General features: G+C 37.0%; 1 protein-coding gene across 5 annotated transcripts in view; it reads right to left on the bottom strand.

The window, feature by feature from the left end:
• Positions 1-17,295, bottom strand: part of TAF2 (TATA-box binding protein associated factor 2) — a 64,058-nt gene that overhangs the window by 17,284 nt on the left and 29,479 nt on the right. For all 5 annotated transcript variants that reach the window (XR_008575810.1, XM_054816126.1, XM_054816123.1 and 2 more), the window contains exons 16-22: positions 15,290-15,542; positions 11,724-11,864; positions 10,351-10,461; positions 8,569-8,762; positions 7,857-7,996; positions 1,674-1,743; positions 18-127 (exon numbers count right to left, since the gene is read on the bottom strand). Coding sequence is in view for 4 of the 5 variants with exons in the window: in XM_054816126.1 (XP_054672101.1) it covers positions 18-127; positions 1,674-1,743; positions 7,857-7,996; positions 8,569-8,762; positions 10,351-10,461; positions 11,724-11,864; positions 15,290-15,542 (1,019 nt within the window). In the remaining variant the exon portion in view is untranslated. The remainder of the gene's footprint in view (positions 1-17; positions 128-1,673; positions 1,744-7,856; positions 7,997-8,568; positions 8,763-10,350; positions 10,462-11,723; positions 11,865-15,289; positions 15,543-17,295) is intronic.

Raw genomic sequence — 17,295 nt, 5'->3', positions numbered from 1 at the left:
CCCAACAAAAAACCAACCTGAATTCATCAGTTTCCAAAGCTGATCCACCAAAGCTTCGTTACATAAAGGGGACTCCATATTCTTGGTAAAAGGTGGATTCTTAGTCAGCATATCCAGAATCTTATGCCTAAAAAAGAAATGAAAAAAAGTCTTTATTAAATCCAAATGAACACACTAAGAATACAAAGTCCGTTCAGTTTGCAATATTCTTGCAAACTTATTCAGATACAGGATTTCTTCCAAAATTTTAACCAATGTTTTATGCTTTTAGCTCTTCCTTCTGTCCACAATATGCATAGACACAGATTTACCATCAGCAATGTAACTTAAAGATAAAAAGTAAGGTGTAAAGCAGCAAGATCATATTAGACATCATTTTTAACAGTTAGGTACAAATTGTAGGCTACATCATGCTCATCTGTTTAGTAACAATCTTTTCTACAGACTTACTTGACAATGACAAAGAAGGGGCAACACTGTCAAATAAACTCCTTACACACTGACACCAAAGGGGTTTTAAATAACTTTAAATGTTTATGACTGACACAAAATGACAGGACCAAAACCCGTGACTTGCACATTTTTCTGGAAAGGAACACCGTCACGTCCTAAGTTACACTGCTGTATAAAGATTCTGCTCTTACCATGTTTGCTTACAATATTTACACACTGAGCTGAAAGTAGATACGTTTTTTTCCCCACTTACTTTCTTTCAAGTTGGCCTTGAAAACATTTTATCAATGACAATAATTATTTATTCCATTACTTATTATTTTAACTATTTTCTCTGTATAGCCAGCTTTCCCCTTGCTCTCTTACACATTTGGGACAAGAAAACTCTTACAGATTTTTTTTTTCTTTTCTTTTAGAAGAGGCTTACATATAGCGCTCAATTCAAAATTTAAACTCCTCTTTAAAAAGATACAAATCAAATTACATCAAATCTCCTTCCTAGACAGAAGCTAAACCTCCTCTAGTGAGTGTAGCTGTATCTACTTTTATTAACAAAAATGACAGAAACAAAATACAGAACAATCTTGCAGCTATGATCTTGGTAAGAAATCACCTACAGAGAGGGAATAAAAGTACTACTATTTATCTTTGAAACTCAGTTGTTTAATGGTGGCCATAAGAAGAAAGTGTAGGGGAAAAATATCCAATCACTCATTGGTGAAAACAAAGTTGAAACAGGCAATACCAGAAATTACACCCTATTTTCACATGTTATCCTTTCACCCCATCTACAGTCTAACAACTGCTTTACACTCCTTGCTGGCAAAACACTGTGTGCACTACGTACCAACCTTTGTCTTTTCTAAATAGTGCAAAGTCTTTTTGCCATATGCAACTCAGATTTATATACTTTATTTATATATTTTATTTATGATCAGGAAATGACCTCTACCTTCAGACTTCCCACCACAGGGGTACAACATTAAAGACAAAAATAATATAATGGAGAATAAGAACAGAGTGTATTAATTTTTGAGATGTGAACTGTTGAAACATCAAAATACATTTCAATTTATATAAAATAACAAGAAGGAAAAACAGTTTCATGAAGAAGTATTAATCAGTTAAGCATTTGATCTATTCTAGTCATTCCAGGCCAAGAACTTACTTAGTTCCAGCGTTAGTAAAAATACTGGCTCTTTATTAATAAACTCACTAACCTTATGTAGGGTACAGGATCATTCTGAACCATAGTAAGTAGCCACTGTAGTTCTTCATAGCTTCTATCAACTGCAAAGGAAAATAAAATAAAATGCCTATAAATATACATAAACTGCAAAGATTTTGATCAAGACAATCACAACTTCCTGAATTAGCACACAGGGAGCTTGAACCACTGCAACTAAAGAGGAATTTGATTAATTAAAGCGCAAGTTCAAAGTAAAAGGTGGTTTACTTTACACTGAAATAGAAACGTGCACAAAACTCCTTCATGCCTCAATTGTTCAATAACCACCAACTTGACTATTAGCAAGTAACTCTGTCACTCGTGAGCGCTGACTGGGAAGATCACAGCGTAAATGATCATGTTCATATTGTGTGCTTCCCAAAATGAACATATTCAAACATTCTTTCAGCAATCAGAAGTATAATATATTCTACAGGCAATACTGAACATACAATTCTCATATACAGGAATTTGTGAAATATTATTATCTATAAATAGGATATAAAGAGGAAGATTACAGGGCTTATACAAAACTGAAAGCATACTCCTCTCAGTAGCCTTCCTTAGTTTTTTTAAGTCAGTATACTTTGTAATTAAAATGCATTTAGAAATTTATCAGCACATGCTTCTAGAAAATTGCTGCCTGACGCTGATGGAAACAGAATCAGCTTGTTAGTTTAAAATTTAAATTTCATTACAAAATTCCTTTGATTGTTAGACTAACATTGCAAAATAGGAAACAACACAGGGTATTATCATCACTGATTACACAAAAAATGAAAGAATTGTTATGCAATTTTTTTCTCAGATGTGTTAAGTTTTATAGCATTTTACAGCAGTATTCTCTTCTCATTTCCTCAAAACAATGAAGAGGTTGCTTAGGCTTTGATTTACTTCAGAATTCAGGGTGTATTTATCATTCCTGTATAGACAGCTCTAAAAACATTTCTGTTGCTTTCCATATTTTAGTCATAGCAATGTAATTGTTTCTTCCCCAAGCCTACTGTATTTTCAGTTCTAAATACCTCAGTTCAACTTTCCTTCCTGATCTCAGTCAGTTTTCAGTCAACAATTTTTAAATACAACTTTTCCAGTCAATATCAATTCTAAACCCAACTATTCCCTTGCTATTTCACTAGGGTAAGCTGCTTTTAAAGGAAGAGGCAATTATTTAAATTATGAGAATCAGCACTTCAGTTCATTAGAAGTTCTTTAAATACTTTGGGCAACTAGAACATAAGAGCTCTTCCTGGCCTGGGAGGAGGCAGCCATGCAATTTAAAACTACATTATAATATTGCTTACAAGATGGCTGCATAGTCTTTTGCAGGCCACTTGCAAATCAGCTCCACTCTTCCTACCAGAACAGAACTGGTTATACCGGTGAGGCACCGAACTGGGCTGATAAGCCCCGTTTAGAGGCAGAATGTATTAGCCCACGTTCGGTGGCATTCAGACCACAGCTACACAGTTCTGGATGATGCCAGAGCAAATTTGTATCCATGCAGACCAGAACCACAATCTCAGATCTGCCTTAAAAATCAGAGAAAGCTTTGAAAAGCTATGCCTAGGACTTACTTTCAAAGGATTAGTGACTGCCTGTGCTCAACTCCATGCACAGCTGCTTTTCCTGGCACCTACCTTGCTTGGCATAGAGGGCAGCTAGAACACGGCATACAAAAGGAAAATAATACCGTATAACCACGCAGCAAAGACTCATACCATGGCGAACACAGTAAGTCGCAATTGTAAGCAAGCTGCAATTATTTCGACTGCTAATAAAAGGGATTTTAAAATGGTTTTTGATTAGAAAATGAGAAGTCTAGGAGATGAATCCTTTAGGCTGATAGTACTTGATAACAGAACCAAGAAACACCACACTTTTGTGATAAAAGTCTGTTTTGCTTCTTAAACTTATTTGTGCTTGAAATAAAGTAAGTCTTCCTTGCCATTTGCCTTATAGTGTAAACTAGGCCTGCTAGACTTCCAAAGCTTTGCTACCAATGCATTTAACTTGCTCTTCAAATTTATATAGCAACTATGAAATATTTTGGGGAGAAATAACAAATTAAACCTGTCCTTGGGCAGAACAAATCTTATACGCCAGAAGAATCATAGAATCATACAACAGCCTAGTTTGGAAGGGACCTCAAAAGATCATCTGGTCCAACCTTTCATGGGAAAGGGAGCCTAGATGGGATTATCTAGCACCCTGACCAATCGCATCTTGAAAACTTCCAGCGATGAGGACTCCACCGTGTCTCTGGGGAGGTTGTTCCACTGATTGATTGTTCTCACTGTAAAAAATTTTTTTCTTATATCAAGATGAAACCTCTCCTGGTGCAACTTGTACCCCTTGCCCCTTATCCTCTCTATGTGGCTACCTGTGAAGAGAGAGCCTCCGTCCTCTTTGTGGTCACCCTTTAAGTACCAGAGTACTGTGATGAGGTCTCCCTGAGCCTTCTCTTCTTCAGGGAGAAAAGACCTAAGTCCTTCAGTCTTCCCTCACAGGGCAGGTTCTCCAGCCCTCTGATCACCTTCGTGGCTCTCCTTTGGACCATCACCAGTCCGTCCACATCTTTCTTGACTTGTGGGGGCCAGAACTGGGTACAGTACTCCAGGTGCAGCCTGACAAGCGCTGAGTAGAGTGGGGTGATCACATCTCTATCTCTGCTAGTAATGCCCCTGCAGATGCTGCCCAGCATCTGATTTGCCTTTGTTGCTGCAGCAGCACACTGCTGACTCATTGTCAGCTTGTTGCCCACCAGGACCCCCAGGAACCTTTCAGCAACGCTGCTCCCCAGCCACACAGATCCTAGACTGTACTGGGCCCTCTGGTTATGTTGTCCCAGGTGCAGGACCTTGCACTTGGCCTTGTTAAACTTAGAATCATAGAATGGTTTGGGTTGGAAGGGACCTTAAAGATCATCTAGTTCCAACCCCCCCTGCCATGGGCAGGGACACCCTCCACTAGACCAGGTTGCCGAAAGCCCCATCCAACCTGGCCTTCAACACTTCCAGGGATGGGGCATCCACAACTTCTCTGGGCAACCTGTGCCAGTGCCTCACCACCCTCATAGGGAAGAATTCTAAAATCTAAACCTGCCCTCCTTCAGCTTAAGGCCATTACCCCTTGTCCTATCACTCCATTGCCTTGTAAACAGTCCCTCTCCAGCTTTCATTCAGTCCTTGCTTGCCCACTCTTCCAGCCTGTCCAGGTCTCTCTGTAAGATGGCTCTCCCTTATGGTGTGTCCACCTCACCACCTAGTTTAGTGTCACTGCCAAACTTGGTGAGGCTGCTTGCAATGCTGTTGTCCAGATCCCCCTGGGGGACCCCACTTGTGACAGGCTGCCAGCCTGAGTAAAAACCATTGATCGCCACCCTCTGAGTGCAGCCCATGAGCCAATTTACTACCCATCTCACAGACCACCCATCCTGTCTGTATCTTGCCAGTTTGTCTAGGAGGAGGCTGAGGGAAAAGAAAGATGTGTAGATTTTCATATTTCTGGTAGACATAAAAATATGTGATTGCTTTCTGAAGTAAAAATCCTCTTGAGACTTTTTTCAAATTACAAGAGATGGTGTATCAGTTCTCAATTACAGCAGAGCATCTATAAGACCCTAAACTTTAACACTAATGAGATTAGATAATCATATTTATTTTGAACAGTTTGTTGTTACCTCTTATAAATATGCAATTGCTTTGTTCTATACATCTGATAGTCATATAACTATCAGAAGCTACCTCTAAAAAGTTAATAAACTATCTTCACTTCTAGCCAGTTTAGATCAACTGTCCAAGTCCTTATATGCTGCCTCAAGCATTTTACAGAGTTACCATGTCTCAAAAAAAGCCCTACTATTAACAGCAAAGAAAACAACTTATTCAGTTCCATGGAGAAATTATTTCTTTTAAAGTAACCTAAAAAAAAAAAAGCAGTGCTATTCCTACCCTGAGAGTTGATAGAAAAACATGGGAGTTCCACACTGCCCCAGAAAATACAGACTTTCCTTTTTATGGAAATTGCAAAATGTCTCAGCTTCCTTTACAAGAACTGTGAAAAAAAGCTAGCTTTGGCACAAGCAACAGGCATTCGATAGCTGCTGGTTTACATCCAGTATGAACTGGAAACCAGGTAACTGGGAACAACGAGAATCAGACCTCTTGGCAATAGACGGCCAATCATTTCTCCTTCCAAAACCTGGTTTAGGGCTCTGCGAGACAAGCGCTGCTAACTTCCATATGGGTAGTGAGCAAGTCAGTCAGCACACTGAGCTTCCGCATTTACCCCTCTACCACAAACTCACCAGTCTTACAGCAGGAGCAGAAGCTAATGTCATTAGTGCTGGAAGGCTGTATGTGAGAAATTATACTGATGACCAGTTAGATAGTAGGCTGTGTTGTGAATTGTAGTGACTTTATAGCAGATAGGTATTTGCTTATGCTACCTCTGCATCGGAGAAAAAGCTGTTGGCAAGGGGTAAGGCAGTGAGGTACAGTAATACTCTAATCCATCATTTCCAGATCTCACAATGAGCTCAGTCAAAAATTACGTTCAGCTCAATTACTGATTTCTTTGAGTAATCTTTCTACTACTTTTTACCATTCAAGTTTTACCTTCCTGTAGAGTATTTCCAGCAACTTACCCTATCTTGCTTATACAGCAACCCATTTCATCAGCTGTTTTAAAGATGTACTATATTACTTTGCAGTACAAACACTTTCTTATGCAAGTCAGTTATTAACTATAAACACCGTCTATAAAAGGTCAAGAATTTAATGAGAAAACATTATTTCTATCAGTTTGTCTTTCCAAAGGGTGGGATGAACTAGTGAGGAGATTATGCTAAAGGAAGCAGGCTGATGAGTAAGCTTTCCATTCTCCAGCAAATCTTTCCACTGACACTCTATGAAGGGAGGAACAAAGTGAGCAGCCTAACAGAGAGATGCACAGGCACCAGCAGAGTTCTGAATTCTAGCTGTGCTTCACTCACAGGGTCACCAAATGGTACACGTGCAGTGGGTTACAGACCCAGAATGCCTGGTGAATTACGAGACTGAGAACTGAGCCCAAGAGTGACGCTCAGTGCACAGCCTCCCTTGAAGTTGTTAGTTCTTCTGCATGACAGTCTGTTTTCAGTCTGTAAGCGTACATCCGAATTCCGCCAGATGCATTCACTCAAAGACTCCAATTGCCTTAAAACCTCCCATTGCCTATCTACTTTGAGAAGTCTTTGGACAGATAAAAGTAATAAAGCTCTTATAAAAAAGAGAAAACTATTTATGCAAAAACTAAAGGAAACTCTCCATTACCCTGAAAATGAAAACATGAAATCTGAGGCAGAATATTTAGAAGTCCAGAATCACCAGTCTGCTCACAGAGAAAGCACTGAAGGATTTTGCCACTGTAATAGGGATAACCCTTCAAACACAAGAACTGTCACAAATCTGCCGAACAGAGAAAGACTAACCCAAATAGATGAACAGGCCAATGCAGTGCTGAATTCATTTTATAAAATGCAAATCATTAAAGCTATAATTTCTAACTGCCTCTTAGAAAATGTCAGGATTGAATTTCAACTTCAAATGACGTTTAAAAAAACCCTACCCAGTATTTTGTCAAAGGACCTGCAACAGTCAACTAAGATAAAGATAGTATTAAAAGAATGGAAACATCTCACAAACATAAGCTATGCACAAGGAATGGCAAAAGCAGGATCAACAAATAATCATTAAAATAATCTCTGTTTCCAAAATTTATAACCATAAGATGCATGCAAACAGCAAAATAAAGAGATTAGCAAGAAGGTAAAGCAAAACCAAAAACTCTGACTATGGCTGAAACTCAACTGAATCAAAATCACTGAAAAATGAAGTGTTAAATTACCAAACCCCCTTACGACTACTCATTGTGCTGTCTACTCATTACTTCAAAACTTAGGTTTCTGATTCAATTTGCAAGACGCTGAGAAACAATGCTCACCACATCTTCGTAAAACTTGCATTCTCTAGGACAAATCATTAAGAGCAACCTCAGCTTCTTATCAATACATCTGTCATCACACAAGCTCTTCTGGTAGACAGTATTTCAACCTAATATTAATGAGGTAAGTATTATACTTTTCTACTGTATCACGAGTGTTATGAAGTGTCAAAATACTTGAAAAAAGTACCTTTTGTGTAATCAACGACAGCCTCCAATGCTGCTATTCGGACATCTACAAAGTGCCCATACTCTGCATATGACTTGAAGAGAGCAGGATCACTTGGGACATGACCATTCTTCTGAAGCACTCGAATGGCTTTTAAACAGCTAGATGTGGCAGAAAGAGGATATTTACATTAGGTTTCTGGAACGCCAGCCAAGAAGAATAAAATTACTTTCTTCAAAATCAAGTATTGCAATTTTTCTAGAATTATATTATCCAAATGAACATGTTACAATTACTTTCCCAGCATTAACACCTAGCTCTCAACTCTGAATTAGGCAGAAACACAAAATTCCCCATTGTGTTAAATTCATTGTTTCAGTAGAACTGCACTAACTTAGAAAACACTGCTCAGATTATGTAGTGTACTCTACAGATATTGTTATGAGGCTACCTTTTGCAAAACTTTCATAAATGCTCTTCTTAAAGAGGCACAAGCACAATCAACATATGTCTGCTATTAAAAGTTTACATTGATAGAAATTAATATTGAAAAATACAGCAATCAAGACACACTTGCACTATCAGCTTTTGGAAACTGGAAGGAATTCGACACTTAAGATTAAGGTACACAAGCCAAAATCTCAAATACTACCTACAACAGGGTACATAAAAACAAAAAAGTAGTGTCACTGTGCTTGCTCTCTTCATGTGTACAGCAATTATTAAACCACACCTGACTGTAATGGTATGCCTGTAACTGGGAAGAAGCTTCTCCATATTTAGGAAACGGGTAATTTCCTCAAGAATAAGTCGAACATCAGGATTTAAGTTATCCAATGTTCGAACTTCATTGTTCACACTGACTGCAGGAGTTACAGAGTTGGCAAGGGCATCAATCAGCTCAGCACGATAGTAGTTGTCTGAAAACTAGATAAAAAACAGCATTTAAATGCAAGCAAATATAACAATATTTATTCTTTAAAAGCTAAGAAATGTTGAAGCATTGTTACAGAACAATACCTTAAACCAAAAACCATGCAAGAAACTGCATGAGAAAGCAAACCAGGAATTTGTTATGAAAATGGATTTGAGAGTGATTGAGCAAGCTGACATACTATCAATCATGAATCTTCACTCTGTAATGAGAGCATATTAATAGTAATACATTGTTTTACAAAAACGGCAAAATCAGGCATTGAAATTTTTCCAGATATGGAAAATAAAAGCCATTATTTCTAAATGTGACCACCTAAAACTACCTGTTTCTATATTCAGTACCAAGGTTACCAAGGTTAATGAGCACTTCAGAAAATCAGTTTATCTAGATAGCAACTTCACAAGCTTCTGAGGTGAGCTAATGGGCTTGCTGCTGCTTTGTGAGGAAAATCCTTGCTTCTCCATTCACTCCTTTTACCTGGACTCACAGTTTCACCCCTTCCATTGTGCTGGCTGTTGCATTTGTTGGTCGTGTTAATTTAGCAAGCAGCAAAAAGTATAAAAATAAAATTTAAAAAGCGGAAAAAAGTACTGGATTTGAGCATTAGTTAGTTTAATCTAAACAAACCCAATGTGTGTCAAATCTGGCAGAAGATGCCAAATACACGCATGGAAGGGATGTGTGGAAAATTGAGGCAGGATCTCTCCTTTGGTGGTGGGGAGATGTTAGCACAACTCACTGCATTCCGTGACTACTGGCGCATTCATGTGTCTAATTCTCTACCTCTCCACCCTCCATCATCCTCTTTGCAACAAGTGTCTCGTTACAGTATGTGTTTCTACACACAAGAAAGTGAGGCTTAAGAGGCTTCAGATTTGTTCCACATAATTGGGAAGATTATGCTAGGATCCTAGCAACTGTGGACTTCCTCCGTAGCTAGGGAGATGGAATTTTGTATCATCTCAGGATCTTAAAGGTCCTCTAATCATCTTTCAGAGCTGGTCTGTGTGGGAAGGAACTTTAGATGACAACACAACTCAAATGCTTCAATTTAGTGATGCAACAATATTAACTCGGGTTTCATCTGTTATTTAACTAGATGAAGACAAACCTGTTCTGTGAGCTAGAGCTGACATTCCAAACCCAGAATCCCAGAGTCCTGTATATTGTTAAAAAAAAGATTATTTCCTTTCCTTGCTCTTTCAAAAAACTCTTCTGAAGGTGAAAAAAACCCCCAAACAAACCAGTGCTTAACTTTGCATGCTATGGTAGCCTCATGCACATTTTCTCAAAATACACGGGTCTTCTGAATGAAAAAGAATAAAGCAAAAAAGAATCTGTGCAAATGAAGACAGGCAGGTCCTTAGTAAGTCAACAACCAGAGAGAGCTTTGAAACATCCAAGAAACGATTCGACTACACAATATCCTGTAACATTTACTGGTTAGTTTAGTGTATCACCTTTTCATCAACTCTCCTGGCCAGATATTTACATTAGTGGCATAAAACATCATACAGTATATTAACTAAGACTTTTTTCAACAAAAAAGTGAGAGGTTAAAATAAACACATTCTTTACCTTATTCTTCCTGTTATCATTATACTTGATCAAATCCAAAATAAACATTAAAACTTCCTTAGGACAGAGGTTGTGAACATCTCTCAGAAGGGCCATGGCAACAGGCATAGTCTGTGTAATAAAATTAATACTAACATCATTCTTACATTAGTGAAATGATACTTACACCCTGAAAAGAGATACATCCTGAAAAAGAGCAATTAATTTTACAATAGCAAATCTCTGAAAAGTTGTATTTAAATTCTTTTTGAAAGTCAAATCACATAATTTTCAAATCAAATAAACTATGTAATTATTGCTCAATAATTAGTCACAGTGCAGACATTTGTAAAAACTGTATATCCAAGAAAAGACTCTCAAGTCAAGGCACTATCATAAATGTAACACATGAAAAATAATGAACACAGAAAATGATGATGGAACTAATTCTGAGATAGACACCGAATTTGGGTGTTTTCATGTGAACATGATGTCTAAGCTTCCATTACCATTGAGAGATATAGATCCACCACAGTCAGTGAAGCCGAAAGAATTATTAGCCAGACAGGTATTAGTCTGATTTGGTATTTATTTCAGAATGAGCTAAGCAGCTCTCTAGGTTCCACTCATATAGATTTAGGAGTTTTACTCTAGATCTATAAACTTGGGATATGGAATTAAAAGGGAAAAAAGTGTAAGATTTAGTGGGAAAGAATGAACAATGACAAAAAGAGCAGAAAAGTACAAAAGAAGGTCCAAGAAAGAGACGTGGGGAGAAGGATGAAGCAGTTTTGGACAGAGTAAAAACCTAAAATTTAAGTTTTCACCATAATCAGGAATATGAGCTGTGTGAAATAAGAACTCAATCATCAAATAATTATAAAGTGAATCTTGATAGAAAACCATTGTAATTCGTTTTGTTATCCACTGTACAACTAACAACTATAGGTCCCAGTAAAAAAAGATGCATTAACATAAAAATAAGCTGCAGCAATACATCATGTTGACAATTAATAGAAAGGACAGGGCAAGAAGGATTATAGAGTGCCTTGAACTAAAAAGCAAACTCATTTAATATAAGATAAAATAAATAAATTACAATTAAGAATAAGCCCACCACTATTTAGAAATAATTATTATATATACTCCATTCTTCTGAAGAAACTGCTATTTTAACTTCAGCTACTCAGAAAAAAATTGCTAAAATTTTGTTAACTGATTTTTGACTAAGATGGAACAAACAGATGCCACATAAGAAAGAAATAGTTATTTTACATTTTTATGAAGGGCTAAAGCAGGACTATGCTATCCATGTTCTTGTAGTTGTCAACCATAGGAACATTTTGTATTTTGACATTTTTTTTAAAACGTTCGGTGAAAAAAATAAATTTTACCTTTTGCAGAAAGTAGCTTTGAAAGTTCATGAAGTTGTTGGTCTTCACAATGTTTGGACAAGTCTTACAACAAAACATTCGGGTGAAGAGTGACTTCATGGCTGGTGGTCCTGTCCACGTACTTACCATGGAATTTGCAATCTGTATAATTGGGAGGGAAGGGAAATCATATTAACATCACCACCACAAGTTTAGTTTGGCCGTAGACAAAACACACATTTCCCATAATCAAAAAGGATAATTGCCAAGAACATACTGTCCTTCAAATAGATACACATTTTAATCAATGTATTATCTTATATTAGCAAAGTTTTCCCTGCCATCCCCAATATATCCTCTCTACATTGAAGGTAAATTTTATGAAAATTGTTCCACTTGGAAGACATCTGCAACTATGTATCTTTCCATGATAAACTTCTGTTCTTCATTATTTCGTCTTTTATATTTTAAATGAAAATTCTGTGTTTACTAAGCCAAGTTTTCTGACTCTACAGAAGCCAGTGATGGAAGAGGCTTTTGCAATACCAACTTCCCAAATTTACCCTGCCAGTAACCTCAGCCTAGACTTTAAGTAGGCCTCAGCCACCCGAAGACTACAAGACCACCCCTACAGCAAAAGGTAAGTCAGCTACCTCTAACTTTAATCATAATGCACAAAGAGACTGTGCACTGAGACAAATTTATTGCTGCAGTCTGCTTTGGTGTTAGGTTGTAAGGTTCCACAAAGACATAACTCCTTTCGTGCCTTCCCAGCATCCCGGGTTTCACACATTTGCTGTACGGAGCAGTGAAAGCCCGCAGACAAGACCACCTCTGCCTGATGATGGATTAAGCCTGATGACAAACTGCATGTGCGTACAAACAAATGGGGCCAATGCACCCTACAACGTAGCAGGAGTTTCTGTTGTTACACACCTGCCACAAACTAAGGAAAAATCTACTTTCACACTGAAGAAAATTAATTTGATGATTTCCTTCTAAATTATTTAGCGTGTTTCAAAGGGTACTGCATATGCAACAAGGGAAAGAAAAGCAAGAAGCCATGTGAAGATAGGCAGCAATTCATTTCACCATTGCTCTTACATAAGATGGGTGCTTTATGACTGAAAACCATTTTCCCACGAAGTCAGGCTTCAAAGGAAAGTTAGAGAGGGAAAACACTGTGGTCAGACTAGATGTTCCCTTTGCAGTAACTGAAATCTTCCAACTAAAGACACAGGTATAGCTTTTTCTGTAAGGTACATTAACGACTCTTCCTGCAGGGGAAGCTTAGTTCCAAAGACTGCTTAGAAACCACGATGATGAACTTAAAACTGCAAAGGTAAAATTTATGTAGCAGTGTAAAATAAAACCCAACCCCAAAAATATTATCAAAGGTTACTATATTTACAGGATATTCACTATTTCATTAAAATTGGGGTGTAATTTTTTTAGTATTCTTTAACTTCTACTTCAAGTATTTCATTTTTGCAAAATCTATAGATGAATAACAACATTTTCAAATTAAAGCAATAGTAATTAAATCATCATCTTTCCAGTATTTTTTGGTCTTACAATGTGTTCTGACTCATTTGAATTTCTCTTTGAATACTGACAGAATCCAAGTTTTCTATTTATTCTACTGACACGCTATCAATTCTGAATTAAATGTATTTGCACATTCCCCACACCATAACGCAAGCAGCCCGTCCTGCGTTATTTCTACTTACGGAGACGGCAGGTACATGTTGCATCCTGCAATTCAGTACAGCATAAAAAAAAACGGCCTAAGATGTAGCTGTCATGCACAGCTATAAAACCCTTCGGTGTCTGGGCAGGGAGTTTGTATTGGCTTTTTTGCTTTTTTTAAACCTGATAGCACATTACCAACACTGCAGTGGATCTGAATGGAAAAAATCAGCCTGCATACTCTCAGCAGTTAATATTGTGACATTGTTTTCTCCGTTTCTCTGTAGGGTGGTTTGTCACAAACTACTCAGCAAAGTGTGTGCATGTGCACACCCTGCCCCCCCGTTAACTTCTTTATCAATGAGGATTAATCTGTTACCTGGATACTTCATGCCTGAGAGACTGAAGTGCTGTTTTACAATGAAGTTTACAGTAGATTTAGAAAGTGTAGTAAATTCAGTTTTATAATTGCATTGTCACCTATTATTTCTCTCCATATCAACATCAGTACACCAAGAACGTTTTACAATAGTAAACGCAATCCAGCTAGAACTTGTAAATCATCAAACAAGAACCCTCCTCCTAATAAACATGAGGGACTTGGCTTTTATTCAATAAAGAATACAAATCCTGAATATTTACAAGCTGTGAAAATTAAACTGAGTTAATGACAACAGGAAGTGATTCTTACTAACGCCCTGATGTTGGAACTAGTAATAGAATATATTACGCTTTCCTCCTAGGTAACTTACATAAACATATCTACAACTCTGTCCTGCCATGCTCCTTCGCCTTGACTCAATGCCACAGCCATATTTTTGCTTTGCTTTATAATATTTTTTCTGTAAGTCAATAATCTTATCTGCAGACCCAAGATTTTTCATACAATTACAAGTGAGCAAAACTGGTTATGATTATCTGTAGCCCAACTGCCTGAGAATTCAAAGTAAAGAAAGAAAAAACTATTGCATTTAAACATTGTAACAACTGCTCTTTTAATATTCACCTGTGGAATATAAACTTTAAATATTCCATGTGAATTCATTATGAAACGTGCAATACTAGCACATAGACTGGCAGTATTACATCAGTGTTTCACAATATTAAAATACTTTGTCGCAAACATTTCTTGGATTTTGATTTTCAAGATATGGCAAAAGGATTTATTTCTATAGAGGTACTGAATTATTCTCAACAGGTACACAGCAGAAAGCAAGCTATGTGCCAATAATCTGAGCTCTACAAATTGTCACTAAGTATGCCTTTATGTCCATAAAAGTATGTTGATAACATGCCTTTTCAGAAATTCTTACCCTTCTGTGTTTCCACCCAGTTGTTCTACAGGGTTCTCTAATTTTCATTCTTAATGCTAATTTTGTGCCTATAGAAGAAAAGATCTTCCCTTTTCAAGGCAATTATTTTGCTTGTTAATATAATTGCAGACCAACATGATGTTTATTTTGTGCCCCTATTCAATCTGACTGATATAGAGCAGCAATCTGAATTCACATTAGACAGATGAATTTCAGCACTTCAGAGTTCTCAGCAGACAGGCCAAGGAACTTCCCAGTAAAATAGAAAAATACATTTTAGCTCTGAAAAAAAATTAAACAAAAGTCTTTTATTTTTGCCACTTAATGAAATCTGGAATAATCCCTTGTGGTTTTCATGTCTGACATCTCAATTTTAACAATTATGAAAGCCTTCTGCAGTCTCCATTTACAGACTAAAATAATACAGCTTTCCTTTCAAATCAGTCATGTTAAAAATACTTGGCAAACACTTTTAGGAGGCTAAATATCAAGCCAGTTTCAGAACTGCAATGAGTTTTGACACATTTTCAAACATTTACAATGTCTAGTGAATTTGTTCCCTTACTCCCATCCACACAACCTCACCTTCGCAAGGCAGAAGCAGGCCAGCATTCTCACTCGGTAGAAACATTGTTCCTGTTCTAGTATATCGGTCAGTGCAAGCCGTGATGCTGGAGTAGGGAACTTTTCCAATGCCAGAATGGCTTCTTCTTGTGCAACCACATCCCTCTCATATCGAAGCTGATACTGCCACATGAAATCAGATTGTTCAAATTCTACCTTCCTCAGTACTGACATATCAGGGTCTATTCTTATCCAGAGCAAAGGGGAATCAGCACTAAGACAGACATGAAAAACATTAATAGCTTACAACATTTCAAGACTATAGAAATTCAAAAGATGTTCTAACTTGTTGTGAGTTATTTGTAAAGTATTCAGAGTCAAAGAACCATAAATGAAACTAAGTTAGTCTCCTGCTTCTAGGATGGCAATTCTGTAGCTTCCCAGGGCAATCTGTCCAAACCTCCAATATGTCGAAGTGAATACAATGGTTTAGTATTTTTAACCTACAGACCTGAGTTCATGGTAAACTACTGTACAACCTCAACGTATTTAATTCTACTTCCTCAGACACCATAACTCTCATAGGCAAACAGCACTTTTATTATCTTCTACAGTTTAAGACTACCAAAAAAAAAATCCAACAAAGAAAATCTGGTTGTAAACACCCAGGGTTTTTATAGGCTATTTTTTATCAATAGATATGAAAGTGCTTTACAAATACACACATGTTACGAGGCTGAAAGCTGACAAGGGTAACCATGCAAACATACAGAACTGCCAGGTCAAATGACAATAAAAGTGAAAGTATCAACAGGCAGGATTAAAGTTTTACTCCTAAAGACAAAATTACCCAGTTGTCTTCCACCCAAATGAGCATTTTATACTTTAGTATTCACACAGCAACATGCACAAACTACATAATGAACTCTCTTACTCAGTTTTCCACATAAAATTGGTAACAGCAAAATACAGACATGGAATTAGGAGAGTTTGGAATGACGAAAAGAGCATCATTATAAATATGACGTGTATTTCTATATACATTTGTAGAATATCTAGAATTACTCTCAAGATAGTAGCTAGAGAAGAAAGGATAGTGAAAAGAAGAGTGCATACACAGGGTTTAGAAGAAAAGAACAAACGTTATCATGTATGCTTGGAGCACATGAGTCCAAACTGGACAAAAGAATGACAGCATTGCAGATTAGCAGGTAAACAAAGCGTGACTTGCACAAAATCACATTCCAGTTCCAAGGTAGTTCTAAGAAGGTCATTAAGGTTTCAGCTCAGGGTAATGCAATAGCTAGCTGAACATAACTGATCAGAATTACTCACAATTATTTATGCTAATTGCTCTTAAATACATTTATTCTTATGTCAACTATCATATAGAAATTATAACAATTACTTGCTCAATGAAAATATCCCTTATAAAATTATTTATCATCATATTTTAGATAAGGTTCAATTTACGAGACTCTTCAGCACTTTTAAGGCGACATACAATCTATCCTTCTTCAAGGAGACACCATTAGTTTTCAAAAGCAGATTATTTACTTCCCTCAGCCAGCACAAGGTACCAACACCATATTTCTGAGCACACCACTGGCTCCAACTCAAGGACGGTACAGTGGGTACTTACACTGAGCAAGAATTTGCTTCCAAAGAGCTAAATAGTTCCAACTGAAATTAATACCAGCATGAATTTCGGTATGAAGCATTTCATCACTTATTTTCAATCTAAAAGGATTCTTTTGGAATTAACCACAGATTTCAGGAACTTGTCTGTCTTAGTGCTAGTTAAATGCTCTTCATCGATGTCCAGCAAAAATTGCTTACTTTGTTTCAAGCCAATTCTTGTTTACATTTTACCTATAAAGTCAGCTGAAAGATACCATCAGAAATATGGAAGAAAGAATCAAGTAATTTATTCTATCAGCTTATCATACCTGTTTTTTTTTTAAACTGATTATAGTAGTTAACCCATATATTTTACATTTCACCAGTGTTTTCCCAGCTACAGAAGA

This window comes from Grus americana, chromosome 2 (assembly GCF_028858705.1).
Source record: "Grus americana isolate bGruAme1 chromosome 2, bGruAme1.mat, whole genome shotgun sequence".
Classification (NCBI taxonomy): Eukaryota; Metazoa; Chordata; class Aves; order Gruiformes; family Gruidae; genus Grus; species Grus americana.
This window is presented reverse-complemented; position numbering and strand designations above follow the sequence as displayed.